Raw genomic sequence first — 16,806 nt, 5'->3', positions numbered from 1 at the left:
ATTAAAACTACTGTCTGCTGACTTTCATATTTTCTGAGGCAACATCTGGCATAAAAACTGATTGCAAATACGATCAGAGTTAGGAAGATGTCCTTCCAGCAGCCTTCCAGCTGGCTTTATTCCCAGATATCAGCCCAATGGAAAAGACAAATCTACTTGGCACTGACTCGGGTTGCAGTCTCTCACTCTTCAGGTAGAACGGTTTCCCTTCCTGGGGAGGTCTTGATGACAGGAAATTCAGATGACAGGATCTGAACTGCACTGGAACTGGTATGGCCTTCAGGGTTCAGGACAGATGCTCTCTGATGCCTAGGGAATTAGGAATCCCAGCTCGTGCTGTAGAAGAAGAATAGAGTTTATCCCCTCCAAAGTCTAAACATACAGATATAGGTATAATTTTGAGAAATTTAAATGTAATCCTATCATTAGGAGTAGTACACTTCAGCTGCAGACATTAGCCTGTAATTAAGCAGAATTATACATAAAAGGATTTGGCTGTAATCAAGGCAGACTCGGTAGCTCAGGTTATTGTTAAACAGTGTTAAAACAGCAGGGGCAACTCAGCCCTGGGCAACCACATCGCTGGCCTCATGTGGGTGCGTGATGTGACTCTGCCCATGTGTGAACACTCTGCCTCCACCAGCGTGGTATTTGTCTTTCAGCTCTTCTGAATTTGGGAGGCAGGCATCATGGGCTTAACATGTCTTTGCCTTTCTCCTCAGGCCATCATGTGCATCAATGCAGGCTGAGTGCAAAGCTCCCTATACCTCTTTTACACTCCACATGCATGGGTGTACGGCTAACGAAGCGAGGAAGGGTGCAGCTCGCAAGTCCTGATCCCTCTCTCATGTTCCCTGCTGCACTTCACTCCCAGATGAGAGCAGAAGCAAACAGCAAATCTCTTCCTTCTGTCTGCGAGCTCCTTGGCAAGACCAAGTACGACCTAGCAATGCAAAAGTAGCTCATATTTAGACTGGAGTATTAAATACTATACCCTGGAAAACTATGTTTTGGTGCAGCTTCTGACAGAGGAAGGAGGAGTGATGTGAGACTTTTGCAGTTCTCCTAAAAATACCTAACTGATAAAATCCATGCCAGGGTCAGGGTAGAAATCATACAGGAAGAGAAAGAGTCTCTTACCCTTCAGCTAATAAACATCTCCAATGAGTTAAAACTAAAATAATTTTAAATTTCCAGTCTTAATCTAACAGTTTATTCTGTTTGATTACACTTTGCATTTTACTCCCCCTGAAGAGCATCACCAGCAATGTCGTACTTCCCACTGTTCGCCAATAGCTTCACGTTGTGACTTCCAGGCTGTGCTAGAATAAATAGCGCAGCTTGGAAACTGAAGCAGCATGCAAGACGGATCATTTGCTCAAAACCAACAGTTTTCAAGTAAATGAATGGAATGTAATTGCTTTTCAGCTTCAGCTTTAAATGTAACCAGAGTTAGCATGTAATCTTCCTGTTGGGTTTACACTCAACGGTACTTGTTTATTAGAGACAACTCTGGGTCACTGCATTATTTGCATATGGATGGTAGCTCTTTGAGATGTAGTTTGTAGTCCTGCACAGATCACTCCAACAGTGTACTCTGACCTCTCATATAACAAAGACTTCCTCATACTAATTTCCCAGTGATTCATGCATTTGTTTACCTCTGTGACCCTGGGGACAAATCTATCCTCCATGATTCACCATGGGCAAGGGCTACATAACTCACTCACGACCCATAAGCTCTTCATAAGAAGCCAAGCCTGACCAGGAGAACTGAGTGCATGAGGTTTAGCAGCCACATCTCGGATATGGTATGGGCCAAAATACGCCAGTATTCTCATTTCTCTGAAGACGAGCACTGACAACAGAATATCCCCAAAAGCAAATAAAATCTACTCTCACATCTATACTTGTTTCCATGGTAATATGCAGTAGCAAGGTTTTTTCCCTCATTTTCAAAATTTTCTCTGCCAGCCTACTGTATTTTTTTTTCAGACAGTCCTGGTAACTGCATAGGTTTTACCCAAATACAAAGACTATGGCAGATGTGCCAAACTTGCACAAAGCTGAGTAAAGAGCTGTTCAGCGTGACCCCAAAAAAGAATCAGTGCAGCAACACTGCTGCCAGTCCTTAATACAGAGAGTGCCAACTGTCTGGAGATCCTTTCAGCCAGGGACCAACTAAATCTTTTCATTACTGAGGACCAAATGGTTTTGGTGAGACACCAAACAGCATGCACCATAGTGTCACGCAGCAAGATGAGCACTAATAACAACTCATTGTCAGCACAGTTCATATACTGGCCTTAGACTCGGGCTTTAAATTGGAGCGAAGGATGTAGTATTTGTAATCCAAGTCTGTCCCCAGTGGCTGCCAAACATTTTGCTTCTGGCAGTAGCCCTCTGCATTGTCCCTCGCCATATGTCGCCATCTCCAGCTATCTCCTAACGCCCTGTCTCTTCTCTTCCCTGTTCTGTGCATCTGCCCCAGCCAGAAGCTCCATTTCCCTAGAGACTCACGTGGAGTCTGAGGCCCAGCCACAGATGACAACATTAAACAGAGCCTCTGGGCTGTGAGCGGTGGGGACGGTGCCTTGGCTTTGGGCAGTTGCTTTGAAGTTGCTCAGGGTGCTGACTGCTCAGGGGAACAGCCTGGCAGGAGGCTGCAGAACAGTGCCTGCGACCCAGGGGAGGAGGGAGGCTTTGCCCACATCTCCCAGGCAGGCAACTTCTGGCAGCAGAAGGAAGAATGCAAACACCCATCCTGCTGTCTGCGGAAGAAAGGAAAGGCAGGCTGTGCAAGGGCTGCGGGCAGAGCAAAAACAGGGAGTGACAAAAGCCAAAGGCAAAGCACAGGAGTGGATAAAAGGAGCCAGGACTCCCAGAGGAGGACTTTGGCTTTGGTCAGGTTAACACTGACATTGTAGTGTGCTGGGTTTCAGTCCTTGGCTACCAGGCAAGTGCAGTGTATAAAATCTCATGGGACTTTATGTTCAGCATTAGCTCAGAGTGGGCTGCAAAATCAGTCAGGTGGAGGGGCTGCAGGACTGTAAACAAAGGATTCTGGCACGTGGCAAGGGGCTGTTTAGAGGGAAAGGACCCAGGGTATCATGAGGATGGGGATCAGTAAGGCCTTAGACTGACTGCCTCATTAAAATTTTAAACTGGTACTTAAACCATCCAGCTGACACAGGAAGGTTGTGCTGGAGAGGCTCTAGTGTGTCTGGAAGGGGTGGAAGAGCTGCCTCCAGGCAGGGAAAGGACAGGCTCATCCTCCTGCCCCTTGGGAAGGCACTGGTTGCCTGTGCTCCATCTGCAGCTAGAAAGAGAGGGAGACTGTGCTTGGGAGATACCAGCAGCCTGCAGCCTAAAAACTATGTCAGAGGGCTGCTTACTCTCCTCTCCCTGAGGCTGTCACCTTCCCCCTATCCCCAGGGCTCAGGAAGGAGCAGGAGTATTCTGGTGCAAAACCAAGAGGAGTCTAAACAGGAGTGGGTAGGCTGAGAGCTGGAGTAGCTACACAATAGCTAGGTCAGGGTTCTCCCAACCACCATGTAAACACAGCGTGAGGAAGACAGAGTAGAAATTGCAAACTAGGTGGAGACAGGCTTCAACGTGGAAAACAAAAGCTATTTAGCAAGGACAAAATAATTCACCAACTAATGTTCCCCATGGCAAAGGAGGGAAACATTTCTGGGAAGTCTAACTGTGTTAAGCAAACATAGCTTATGAGAGCTAGCAAATTAGAGAAGAGGACATGAGGAGATGTTAGAGAGGAGGAAGGCAGTGCACTGGCACCAGGACTGTGCACACAGCTACCCTGTGCCAGGCAGCACAGAGGTAAGTGCAGGGCAGGAGCCCGCTGCTCAGTTCAGGGCAGCAGCTACTGGGAGAGCCCGACACGCTGGGAGGAGGTCAGAAGAAAGGCGACAGCTCGTTGTGCAACTACAGGGGATTGATTTGCAATGACAGTATGTCTTCCTTGGCTCTGAGGGGATATGGAAACAGTTTGCAAACATTTGTAAGGCACAGACCCAAGCAGAAGGGAGGGCGAATTACTTACTAGAGAAGATAAAACAGACAGAGGAAAAAATGAAGCTGAAAGTAACTTAATAGCATTTTACCAATGAGCTCTAGCAGGTTGTGAAATAGCACTCACGAGGAGAGCAGGGAAAAAACCCAGGCACAGGCAGTTTTGAAGTTGGATGGGAAGAAAGTAATTAATATATGTGCAATGAAGAGCATGCAGAATGATTTGTTGAAGTGATACAAATATTTCCAGCCCCACAATCTGTAGTCCCAATTTTCCACTGCCCTGCATCTCTTGTCGTCATTGACAGCAATGCAAAGAAGGAAAATGTTTATTAAAGCAGGAGCATAACCTTATAATATGGCTCCGTCTAAGCACATAGATTTCTAGACATTTCTAGCCAACAGAGAATTAGGGTTTTATTTTTAGACCTGTGGGAAAATGACTCACTAGCAGTGATCCTCTTCAACTCCTCCAGAGATCTCCTCCTGCCCCATCTCTTTTATTCTTGCTGAGGTAGGGATATGACTCCATGTCTGGACAGTGTGTGTTAATGTCTCCTAAAGTCATATCCAGCTGCTTCTAAAATCTCCCAATAAATCCCCTTCCAATTGCGTTTGGGGGACCACTTATGGGACTCCTAAAGATCTACAAGGAAACTTTAAAGATCAAGGCCTGAATACAGCCCCACTGCAGGCTGAAACAGCAACCTGCCAAAAGCCCTGAGAAGCCCACACCTTACCAGACATATACACTTACCATCTTAATATTTTCCACGAGGAGGGAACACAGCTATGGCTTGACAGCTGCAGTGCTGCAGCTAGTATTAATGGTTAGCTCCATCAGCTGGTGAGTTGGGCTCTTCAACAGCAGAGAGCTCTTCCCTGACCTGAGGATTTTTGAGATAACTAATCACCAAGCTTTATAACTCTCCGCTGCAGACTATGATGATGATGAATGAATGAGATCAGATTAGTCAATATGGTTGATTGGTGGAGTTTGCCCGCTCGTGGTGGATGCATCATTATTGTGTGCATTCATCAACACTGGGATGAGCATGATTCAAAGTCTTTGCCCGTACAATATGAAACCACAACCCACCTGCAGCTCTTCAGCTTTCTCCCAAGGACTCCTTAGGTCTTTCTTGGGTCCCTCTGTTGCTCTGTATCCTTGTCCTGGGCCATCCTAGAAGTCCTTCGGAGCGTGCCATGCCTTACTAAAGCAAAGCAGGTTAAGCTGTGCCTGTAGAGGTTAAATGAGAAATTGCTGAGAAGTACAGAAGTCATAACACAGTGGCATTTCCTACTATTGTCCTCTGCTCCTCTGCCTGACAGAGTTGCTCCACTAAGTGGCACAGATGCTCTGCAGCTCCACAGCCAGCAACTGCTCCCCTCTTTGCTGAAGGGCATTTCTAAAGCAGGGCATTCCTCCGCCACACTGGGGCTGTTGAGCCCAGGATCTCTGTAGAAACATAGAATCTATCAAAGTAACTGCAACCTACATGTTCAAAGTGGGTGTCTGCAAAGGTGTCCCGTATTGCCTACAGCATCACTCTAGTTCCCCCCTCGTCAGTCCTGGCACATCCCTGCAGCAAGCAATAGCTTCCATTAGCACTAAAGGGAATAGGGTTTCATGGCTGGAAACTGCTTTGAACTGAAATTTGAGAGCTGTGCCTTTCCGTTCCATCTCTGGTACGAATTCCCTAGGTGGCCCAAGGCAGGCACCTTCATCTCCCTGCGGCCCAGTTTGCCATCTGTAAAACTGGGTTAGCGTCCCTTCCTCCTTCTTCCACCCCCTTTACCCTTGCTTGTATTAACTGTAAACACGGGTGGGCTTGTTTGTGTGCAAGGCACGGTGCAAAACAGGGGGCACGACCCTGGAAGCGCCGCTGGTATGAGGAAGGTCTGCAGGGAAGGGTGCGCGCAGGGAGGGGCAGGTGCAGGGAAGGACGCGGGGATGGAGGGATGCGCACACGGGGATACAGGGATGCGCACACCGGGATGCAGGGATGCGCACACCGGGATGCAGGGATGCCCGCAGGGGAGGACACGGAGGCGGGGGGCGGGAGGCGGGACCCCTGCCCGGCAGCGGCACCGCCCGCGGCCCGGCCCGGCCCATCCCCGCCGCTGGGTTGCGGGGCGGGTTCCCCCCGCGCCCGCCTCCGCCCGCCCCCCGCGCGGGGCCTGCAGCGGGCAGCGCGGGGCGCCGCAGCCTGCGGGGCGGCCGCCGTGCCCGCCCCCGCCGCCGTGCCCGCCGCCGCCCCGGAGGTGGGGGCGCCGCGCGGGACCCGGGGTGCCATGGAGGAGCCGCCGCCGCCCGCCTGATCCCCGCGGCTGCCGGCACCGAGACAAAAGCGCGGGGCTGCCGGCCGCCCCCGCCCGGTGAGTGCCGCGGGGGGCCGGGGCGAGGCGGGTGGGGGGCTCCGTCCTGCGCCGTGTGCACCTGCCCGAGGGGGAGTTCCCGGTGCCGCCTGACACCCCCGTGCAGCTCCATCCTCGTTCACAGCCCAGACACCCCCGCCCGCAGCTCAAACGTCCCCCACCCCAAACACGCCCGTCCGCTGCTCCGCCAAGCTCGGCGCACCGCAGGCGTCCTCGTTCATAGCCCGACCACCCCCACCCCCGGCTGACACCAGGCACCCCCAGCAACCCCATTCATTGCCAAACACGCCTGCTCTCGCAGCTCGTACTGCAGGCACTCCCACGTCACCCCAGACACCCCCATCACCCCAAATGCCCCCGCGCACACCCTCGTACCCCAAAGGCTCCCCCATCACCCCCGAGCGCACGCTCCCAGCACCCTCACCGCCCTCCCAAACGCATCTCCGCGTCCCAAAAACACCCCTCCCCACCAAACACTGCCCCGCTCCCCGCAAACACACCCGAGCTGCGCTCCCCCCGCCGCCCCTCTCCGGCTCCTCCCGCCCGCCCTGCCGGTGCGCCTTCCCGCGCAGACAAAAGGGGTGCGGGGACCCCGCCGCCCCGCTCACCCGCCGCCGCTCTCTCCCTTGCAGGCCGAGCCATGGTGGAGCCGCCGGCTGAGCCTCCCCCGCAGCCCTGCCCGGCGGCGCCCGGGGGGGCAGCAGCGGCGGCGGCAGCAGCAGCGGGGGGAGAGCCGGCCCGTCCCGGGGAGCAGTCGCCGCTGCTGCACCTGGACCTGTACAACTTCGACTGCGCGGCGGCGGAGGGCAGCCGGTACGTGCTGACCAGCCCGCGGTCGCTGGAAGCCTGCGCCCGCTGCGCCGTGCGGCCGGTGGAGCTGCTGCCGCGGGCGCTGGGCGAGCTGCTGCGGGAGGCCCCCGGGCGCTCCATGCGGGTGGCCGCCGGCCTCTACGAGGCCTACGAGCGGGAGCGCCGCCGCAAGCTGCAGCAGTGCCGGGAGGAGCGGGAGCGGATTATTCGGGAGGAGAAGAGGCGGATCCTCGCTCCCCTCGGCAGCCTGCCGCCCTCGCCCGCTGCCCGCGTCGCCTCCCGGGCTGCCACGGCCGGCGGGCCCCGGCCCCATGGCGAGGGGAAGGCCCGGGCACCACGGGGTGCCAAGGCCAAGAGCCACTCCCTGGACTCGCTGCAGAAGCGCCGTGAGGGCAGCTGGGGCAAGACCTCCTCCGAGTCGGGGGCCTCGTCCTCCTACAGCGGTGAGAGCCTGCGGGAGCGCGGGGGCAAGGTGGGCAGCCGGGGCCGGGGGGCAGCCGTCGCCCTCAATGGCTCCCTGCTGGGGCGCAGCTTCAGCCTGGGCGACCTCAGCCACTCGCCGCAGACCGCCCAGAGGGTGGAGAGGATCGTCAGGGAGGTGAAGAGGAGCAAGGGCCTCTCAGAGGTGCCTGAGAGGGACAAGAAGATCGCGGCGCTGATGATCGCCAAGCACCAGGAGGCCAGCATCCTGCGGGAGCAGCGGCAGGCGGCCCACCTGCAGTGGGACAGCCAGCGGCGCCTGGCCGAGCGGCGGAAGGAGCAGGAGGAGAAGGAGAAGCAGAGGGCCCTCCTGCAGGGCCAGCGGCTGTGGGAGAGCCAGGTGGAGAAGCGTCGGGGGAGGCTGAGCCAGGAGCAGGAAGAGGCCGCCCTGCTGAAGCAGAGGCAGCGCCTGGTATGTGAGGAGAGGTGGCGGGAGCAAGCGGAGAAGCAGGAGCGGCTCCGGAGGGAGAGGCTGGAGAGGGCGGTCCAGGAGGACAAGCAGAAGAAGCTCCACCAAGAGCACAACCTGAAGGCGAAGGAGGAGGATAAGAGGGAGCACCGGGAACGAGAGGAGCAGCTCCTGCAAGAGAAGCTGTCCACTGCCGCGCAGAAGAGGCTGAAGAAGGAGGTGCAGCTGCAGAAGGAGAAGAAACTGCTCAACCAAGCAGAGAAGCTGAAGCATGAGGCCTTGCTCAAGGAACTGGCCAAGCAAGAGGCAGAAGAGAAGGAAATGTTGAAGGCCTCTCTGGAGATGAGTCTGACCAAGGCTCAGGAGAAATATGAACAGCTAGTGGAAAAGAGGAACCAGGAGCTGAGGGAGAAGGCCAGGCGGGAGGACATGCAGATCCAGAGAGCCAAACTGGCAGCAGAGAAGAAGGAACGAGAACAGAAGGAGCACTTGGAGGCCCTGGCGAGGGAGTCGGAGAGAAAGCTGCAGCATGCTGCCCAGGTGGCCGAGGAGGCTGTCCAAGAAAAAGCCCGCAAGGTGGTCTTGAGCCGTCTGGAGAAGGAGAAGGTGCAGAAGATGAACAAGCAGAAGGTGGAACAGTATGAGGACTTGCGGCGCAGGGAGATCCTCCTCTCTATAGAGAGGAAGCTGGAAAGGAGCGAGCAGATCTTTAAGGAGAAGAAGACTGTCTTAGAAAATGCCAGGTCTGTCGCTCGGGCATCCTTCCATGTCCGGGAAAAGGTACGGGAGGAGACGAACACACGCACCTTTGACAAGATGGCCTTGGAAGCAGAACTGCATGCCCATCTGAATAAGAAATGAAAGATGATGTCATAGATGAGTAGGAATACATCACCGGTTGTCCATCAGAAAGCTCTTCCACATTAACATTTTAAAAACAACAACAACCAACAACGACCCTGATTTCTTATTTTGGGGGAGCAGGATACCGCACAAAAACGTGGCAGCTATTTCACATACTTTTTAAATTATGTTTTTGTTCTGGGCCTGTTTTGAGGACGGACCACAGTCATCTTTATGGAGGGGAAGCGAGCTTTTGTTTCCTTCACCCCACAAGCACACACATTTCCTCAGAGAGGGCTGCAGAAGAAATCTGCTTGAAGCCTGTGATTTACCGATTGATTGTCTGCGCTGGAGCTGACTACAGCTGCGCTCTTTTCAGTTGGAAATGCGGACGACGGAGACTACTGACCACTAGAGCCTACTGACAAAGAACCAAAGCCACCCCAGCTGATGCCGGCTCGAGTGACAGGCAGCTTGGTTTAAGTTACGGGACTGTATTTTCAAAGCTGCTGCACTCCCATGCCGAAGGTGAGGAGGGCTGGAGGAGAGGACGTCATATGCCCGTGCACCTCAGTCGCTGCTGGTACTGAGCAGGAGAAAGCATGGATCAAGACTTCTTACTGCCATGTAAGTAGACGTTATGATCAGAGCTGGGCAGGAGCTCTTAGAAGTGCTCACAAAAGCGTTTAACTTTTGCTGTTTGCAACTGTTACCCCTCCTGGTTATCCTTACCCCTCCTTCTCCTTTCCAAGTTATCTTAGAAACATTTGTACAATTCCTTCTTTTCTTATGGAGGTGGGAGGGAGAAGGAGGAAAGTTTGTGGGTGATCCACAAGCTGATTGGCACCCACACAACCCACTTGTTCATTAAGATATAAAAGTGAATGAACCCGTGGAAGCTGGCCTTTGTGGCAAACGTGCGGATCCATTTGTAAATGGAAATCTGCAGACAGATTGCATAGACAAATGGCTACCATCAGGAGTTCTCAAAACTCAAGGAGACCCTCAGCAACCTTATCCAATTTGGCCTGCCTTGACCAGGAGGTTGGACTGGGTGTCCTCCATAGGTCTTCTCCAGCCTAGTGGTTCTATGTGTTGCTTACAGTGAGACATTCACCCAGCTCTTATCATCGTCTACTGAACAGGGCAGCGTTTGTCTGTCTGCTGGTGTATTCTTACATGGGGCACAAGAAAGAGTAGATGCACAAAATAAGGTACGCTACAGATTCTCTTAGGTGAGGATCAGGGCTTTATTATAACTCAATGCCATTTAGAAGGAACTGAGCCCTTCTGCCATTAACGCACTGGAAATGTGAGAAGCCTACCTATGCCCCACGAACAGCGTTCAAGTAAGATGGTGTTCTGCTCCACGTTTCTACGTTTACTCTCTGCTGGGTTGCAGCTACGAGCACAAATCCAAACCGGGCACTTTCTGCTGTTTGTTTTCTGGCTCCAGGCAGCGCCAGCTCTTTGTTTCGCCATCCGTGACACCGTGCTGGGTTGCTGTGGTGATAGCATCGGACCTGGAGCATGGGGGAGAAGCAGCCAGAACAGCCAGGATCTTGTTTCCTTGCAGACGTCTCTGACCTACAACACAATAGAAGAGAAAACCAGAAGAAGGTTAACATATGGCACAGACATGCAGTCCTGCATCCACAGATTGCTTACCAGCATTTCCCAGGAGGTGACAGCAGGTCAAGAACCTTTTAGAAGGCTTTAAGGAAGGTGTTAAATGAAAAGCAACAACGACAGTAGACCAAGCACACGCTCATGCCCTGCGAGACTGGAGACATTATACAAACAGTGTTGAAAATGAAGCAAGTAGGGATTCTCTTTGATTTTGATGGAACTTGCTCTTCTTTTGAATCATGGTACAATTGGTGCTGTTCAGGGCAGGCAGCATGAAAGTAGGAATTAGGGCACCCGAGTGATGTTTGCTCCGTCAGTCATTGGCTCACTGTGTAACGCCAGGCTATTCCTCGGGGGCTGGGCTTGCTCCTATGGATATAAACGGGAGCAGAGTCAGGCTCTTGGGATTGTAACACTTGGACTGGAAAAACATTTCAAAGACTTTGGACAAATCATGTTAACAAAGCACAAAAAACCCCCCTCAAATTTATTTATTTATTTATTTATTTATTTATTTTATTTATTTATTTGAGTGGTTACTGAAGCAAGACATATCATACCAAACTAAAAATATTGGTAGCTGTGGGAAGGACAGCTGTGTTACTGAGTTTGTCTCCTCAAAACAGCGATCGGTTTGAACAGTGAAACCAATCCTGCTGTAATGCCGGACAAGCTCCTTGATAAAAAACAGTCATCTTCACGTGTTGTTCGTACTGCAGTGGTGCATGTGTGCCCTTGTAGCTGCAAAGACCTAGAAAACAGATGCCCAGCCTGCACAAAGCTCTTGCTCCCTGGCAGCACTAGAGTTGGGATAAAACCTGCGGTGACTCCAGCATAGCCAACATTTCATCTTGTGTGTACCCTTGGGGCTGCAGAGAAGGCTGGCCAGCACGTGTGAGGCTCTTGCTCCCCGCATGATCGCACTGTGGTTGAAGTTCACTGGCTTGGTCCATTTAGCAGAGAGCAGATGGGGAGAGCTGGGAAACAGCAGAAAGAAGGCAAAATGTGGTGGGCGAATGAGCAGACGCAATCTTTAACCGGAACAGCAGTTTTTCCCTAAAGGGCTACTGCAATCTACCTGAAGGCTTTGTCCAGACCTTCCTCCGACGGGGCATTTCCTGTGTAAACTGAGAACGTTTTGCAGCCCAGGAGACATTTTGTGGCCAGTGACCATAATTACACCTGGAGTCCATCTGCTGCTGACTGAATTTAACATCTTGGGGCTACAGCTGAAGTAATCAAAACACACCCACATGGTGGCAATTGGATTGGTAAACTACTGTTCCTAGACAAGCAGTGTGCAGCTCAAGTTTTGAATGTGCAATCTAAGAAAAAAAAATATTTTTTTTTCAAAAGACATTAATCTGTGTATGGATATTTTTTATTTCTGTAGTAGTTCCAGTCCAAAGTCGGTGAAAGTCAATGGAGTTTATAAGTTGTTTCAAATTGCAGCCTGGAAAATTAAGTCAGCGAGTTGGGCGGAGGCATGAGAGGTATTTCTTGGGTCTGTTTATGCTTCTTTTTATTTGAGGAGGAGTTTTACTGCTGGATTTCTGTGGGAACAGAAATTAAACCCTGGGACACACGTAAAAAGTATAGCCCTTCTAAGATTAGGCTTATTTGGTGGTTTTCATATTGAGCTGCAGGCTAGGGAAAAATAAAAATCAAAGCAAGCAATGTGTTACCTCACAGCTCAGAAGCAGATCATGGCTTATTTAGAGCAGACGAGCAGCTGATGACATTTGGTTAAGTCTGGCAGAAAGATAACTTAGGTTGGTCTTCTCCTGGGATTAGAAAACACGTTTGAGGCTATTTTTCTATTATAATCATAAGATTGTAATAAAGACTTTGCTTCTAGGCCATTTGCATGCGTGCTGCAGTGTGACCACTAGACCTTGAAATACCTGCAGTTTAAAAGCAACAGCAACAAAAGGACAATTACCAGGAAACTTCTGTGACAGATAACGCATCTTAGATCCAGCTAGCATCAAATTCCTAGGTTTCAATTCCTAAACACTTGGAGTCTAGCTCCAGGTTTCACATTGGATCCCATAGATCTAACAGGACAATTCAAAATCTGCTTCCAGTGCCACTAACATTCAAATCTAAAGCCAAACACAGACATGTGGATGTATCTCTAACCCTGCTTGAAAACCACTGCACTGCTTACTATTGCCTGTTGACAGGGACTGCTGCTACAAGTTGACCTGCTAGAAACCACTCTGAGTTGTTTACAGGGTTTCTGAATTTGAGATATTGAAACATGAGGGAGAAAGGCTCCAATATGATTTAAATGTTCTACGAAAAGAATTACAGGACCAAGTCCTAGGATTCATTTTCAGTTAAAACTCCCATCATTATACACTAATGTTTTGTATAGTGAGATAACATGACCAAGCACACAGTATTGGAAAAGAAGAGTCTGTCACATTGTTGACTACGGCAGAATAAGACAAGTAATTTCAGAGGCCCCAGAATTGTGTAGCCTGGTTTCCTTGGGTGGGTGCCCTGTGATTCTCACTTCAGTGAAACCAAGGCTGCAGGAAGAATTCATCTCCAATTAGATATTAGAGAACTCATACATGGGGGAAGAGCATTGACTAAAGAGCAGTTTCTTTTGCCTGAGCCCTGGATGAATCTTTCACACATTTTGAGTGTTCACAGGCTGTCTTGTTTACATGGATTGTCTCGTTTTAAACTGCATCTGGGCTAAAGGTGGAGCCCTTCAGTGCCAGTGCCAACAATCTCTTCTGCATGCTGCCTCTTCACGCAAAATTCATCACTAAAACACAGTCTCTCCGTCAAGGTTAAATTTGGCAGACACGTTCAAAAGCTATTAGGAGGCGCGCCTGCACCACCACTAGTTAATATTTTACAAGGTATTTTTTTAACCCAGTTTATCATAAATCCTTTCACCACATGAATGAGAGATGTGAGGATTGGATTTCTTGCCTTGGTTACCTACAGTGTTTCTCTTACGATGCTTATGGAGCTCCAGGCTTATTCTGTGCTAAAATTTCTCCTGATACCAGGGGAATTTTGTTCACTAAACAAATGCTGAATATGCAGTGCACATAGGTCTGAAAGGGGACTTACTTTGATGTGCATGTCTTTACTAAGCCAAGTCTGGACAGGGAGACATGAGGAACACAGAATTTGCAATGCAGAGTCCATCAGCCACTAGAAGTTCTGCTAAGAACAGCTCCAGAGCCACCTCTGCTAGCTGTCATGAGGCAAGTGACTGCTTCAGGGAAGTGACGTTTTCCGCTCCCTTACTGACCTCATAGAGTGCCAGGCTGATCACATCCTACTTGAGGACAGCTTCTCATTGACACCAGTTTTTACACCAAAACAAGAGATTTGCTTTCAGCTGTGGGTGGTGAAGACAAAAAATGCAGTTAGTTAGAATGCAATTTTGCAAGTCTTGTTTTTTAATCTTTTTGTTTGTTTGTTTGTTTTTCTTCTTAAAGCAGACGCATGTAGGTATAAAGACAAGACACGAAAGTAGTTAGATGCAGCACGGTACGGGTGGTGACTGTGGCTCTCTTCGCACACAGTTCTGCTTTGCAGTTCTGGGACTGTGCTCTTGTGTAGTAGAGCAGCCACCGCATCCAGGAGAACAGAAGTACTCTGGGAGGGATCTGCTTGCTCTCAGATCCCAGAGGCTCCCTTCAGAGCATGCAAGTTTAACCTCGTTTAATGCTTTGCTCAGTTAAGGTCCTAGGGAATTAAGTTTGTTAGAATTGGACTTAGCTGTCATCGTTGTAAAAGAAGTCTGTCATAGGCAAAGAACAGGACGACACTGGCTTGTCCCGGTCCCTCTGGAAATGAGCCCCATGACATCTACTTTGCAGGACAACACAGACGTGTGATGGGGCCCCTAAATGGGAGTGCAGTCCCACAAGCCCTTGGCAAGCAAGTAGCACCCACTGCAAAGAGCCAGTACTGAGACATGGTGAGAAAATCAAAATGCATCTGCTTCTAGGCAGGAGGCAGCTCTGCCCCTCTTTGGTGAGATGTTACTAGGTGGTGTTTCAAAGGGAAAACACTAGGAAGAGGCAAAAATGCAAAACTATTCTGTACAAGGTACTTGGAAACACATTTTCCATTACACAGAGGAACCAGCACTCTGGGGAAGGCCAGTGTTCAGAGCCTTCATAATGGGATGTGCCCCACATCCCATACACCTCTTAATGCTAGGGGATAAAAAGAAGATCAGTTCTAGGGCTGACTTCTTTGTCTTTAGCCCATTCTTTGAGCAGGGCTCTTCGCTGTGAAGCACAGGCTTGTCATAGTAACATCCTTGTCTGACAGGACCCAAATAATTCTGTGGCAGCTTGCACTCATTTCCTACATCCCTGCCATTCAGCAAGAAATCCCCTGCGTTACAAAACCACTCTGGCAGTAAGAAATATCCTGTATTACAAAACCAAACTGCCAGTGCTATTTTGTTCTTACGTGCTTTACACAGCTCCCTGCATCTAATCTCGGGACCCGGCTGTGAGGTAAACTAGTTATCGCCCCCAGCCTAAGTACGGGAAAACTGAAGCAGAAAGAACGGATGTGACTTGCCCCGGGCCACACTGGCCTCAGTGATCTAGCTGCAGCTTTCGCTCACGTCCTCCCTGCTCCTCTAATTAATCGCTCCTGGTTGCAAGGGAAGGATATCACTATGCCCATGCTCCTTGGGCTCCTGCTCTCCAGCTGGTGCTTCATGGAGGATGAAGGTTTTAAGCTGCTAGCCTCCACTTCTGGTCATCACCTCCAAAACTTGAAGGGCCCACAGAATTCTCTTTAGGCTTTCAAACGAGGCGGGGGGGGCTTGAAGGTGAATGGCACGGACAAGGCTGTGCTGGGAGCAGGACAGAGGCAGGGTAGGAGGAAGGTGCCTTAGCAGAAGTGGGCAGGGGCAACAGGTGGAAATGTTAAATGAAAGAGCAGGCATGGACTCGGAATCCTTAAACCGTCCTTGCTGGCTAGAATTACTTATATCTATACATGTATGACAGCATACAATGACACTTTCTTTACGCATGTTACATTTACAGGGCCCAGTTTACCCCATTAGTTACCTCCCTAGAGCCAGCGTAGTTACTCCAGGAATGAATATAGCCTAGATACAGTAACCTTTGTATTATTTATGGCTTGGGATAGGTTATACTTCCAGGAGCCTGGTGGAAATTTCCCCCTGCCTGCACTGTACCCGGGCAATGGGATGGGAGGGTCACATGTCAGTTGGTATTTTTAGGCACGGCGACGAGTTTGTCAATACTCCATGCTGCACGCTGCGTTCCTGGGTGTTTGCAAAGCAGTGTCTGCTTAAAACAGCACAGTGCAGCTGAGGGGAAGAGCAGCTGGCACAGAGGCACCTTGTCAGACAGCAAGCTAAACAGTGGGGAGTAAGAGATTTGGCTCTGTGTCTGGCAGATGCTAGTGGGAATGTTTGGGTTTGTAAGAGGGTGATGGGGTAACTTCTTCTCATTTTTCATCGCCTCCAAAGTAAGCCATGCTATTTTTGACAATTATTTAATGATTTATAAGAGATGGGAAAATAAATGAAGAAGGGAGCTCAAAACACAGTTGTGTAGGTAAAGCAGAAACATTTTCCTTTCCCTCCTGAAAAAAGCCCTGAGCATTATGCCAGCAGTTGAGGGTTTTGTTAAATGCCAAGTTGCATGCATTTTGTTAGACCCTAGGAGGGGGTCTAACAACAGCCTGCTGTTCACAGGCTTTGCTACCTGTGCACCTGTCTCCTGTCCACACTGAACAAGACAGACTTCACATTCACCTCCCAGTAACAGCTATTTCCTCAGACTTGAAGGAAAAAGTGGGGTCAAAGAAACACAAGGTGAGATCCATGAACAGAAAGACAATGTTTTCACTGGAGAAGGACCACTACACAGCTGCCCACATCTGACATGAAGCCCAACAGAGGAATGACACTTTGCTGTCATCAGGGGATTTCTGCAGCCCTCACACAGATGCTAAGGGCCTCTGCACCATTTTCTGCTCCCACCAGATTCAAGTTGTCCTTATTTCCTGGCCAATTTGGCTCTGACGCTCCTGCTCCCATTGCCTGCACCCACAGCTTGGTGCCTGGGGAGCCGGCCACAGAGTGCAGCCAAGCCTGCACTTGGCTGTAGAGGCTTCAAGCCAACTGATTTGCCCTCCTCTTCACTGAACTAAGGCATGGCTGGGCATGAGCAACTACAGGAACTGCCTGA

At 50.5% G+C, this 16,806-nt stretch overlaps 1 protein-coding gene across 1 annotated transcript; it reads left to right on the top strand.

The window, feature by feature from the left end:
• The first annotated feature begins 7,025 nt into the window (after positions 1-7,025).
• CCDC177 (coiled-coil domain containing 177) lies at positions 7,026-11,132 on the top strand. Its single transcript, XM_086749977.1, has one exon. It carries the CDS (start codon positions 7,052-7,054, stop codon positions 8,969-8,971), a length of 1,920 nt encoding a protein of 639 aa, XP_086606103.1. The 5' UTR covers positions 7,026-7,051; the 3' UTR covers positions 8,972-11,132.
• The last annotated feature ends 5,674 nt before the right edge of the window (positions 11,133-16,806 follow it).

Source organism: Chlamydotis macqueenii, chromosome 5 (assembly GCF_036417535.1).
Source record: "Chlamydotis macqueenii isolate bChlMac1 chromosome 5, bChlMac1.mat, whole genome shotgun sequence".
NCBI lineage: Eukaryota > Metazoa > Chordata > Aves > Otidiformes > Otididae > Chlamydotis > Chlamydotis macqueenii.
Note: the sequence above shows the minus strand (reverse complement) of the source record. Positions and strands in the feature narration are given on the sequence as shown.

Coding starts and splice junctions, on each gene's coding strand:
- CCDC177 (XM_086749977.1), top strand. CDS start 7,052: ATGGTGGAGCCGCCGGCTGAGCCTCCCCCGCAGCCCTGCCCGGCGGCG.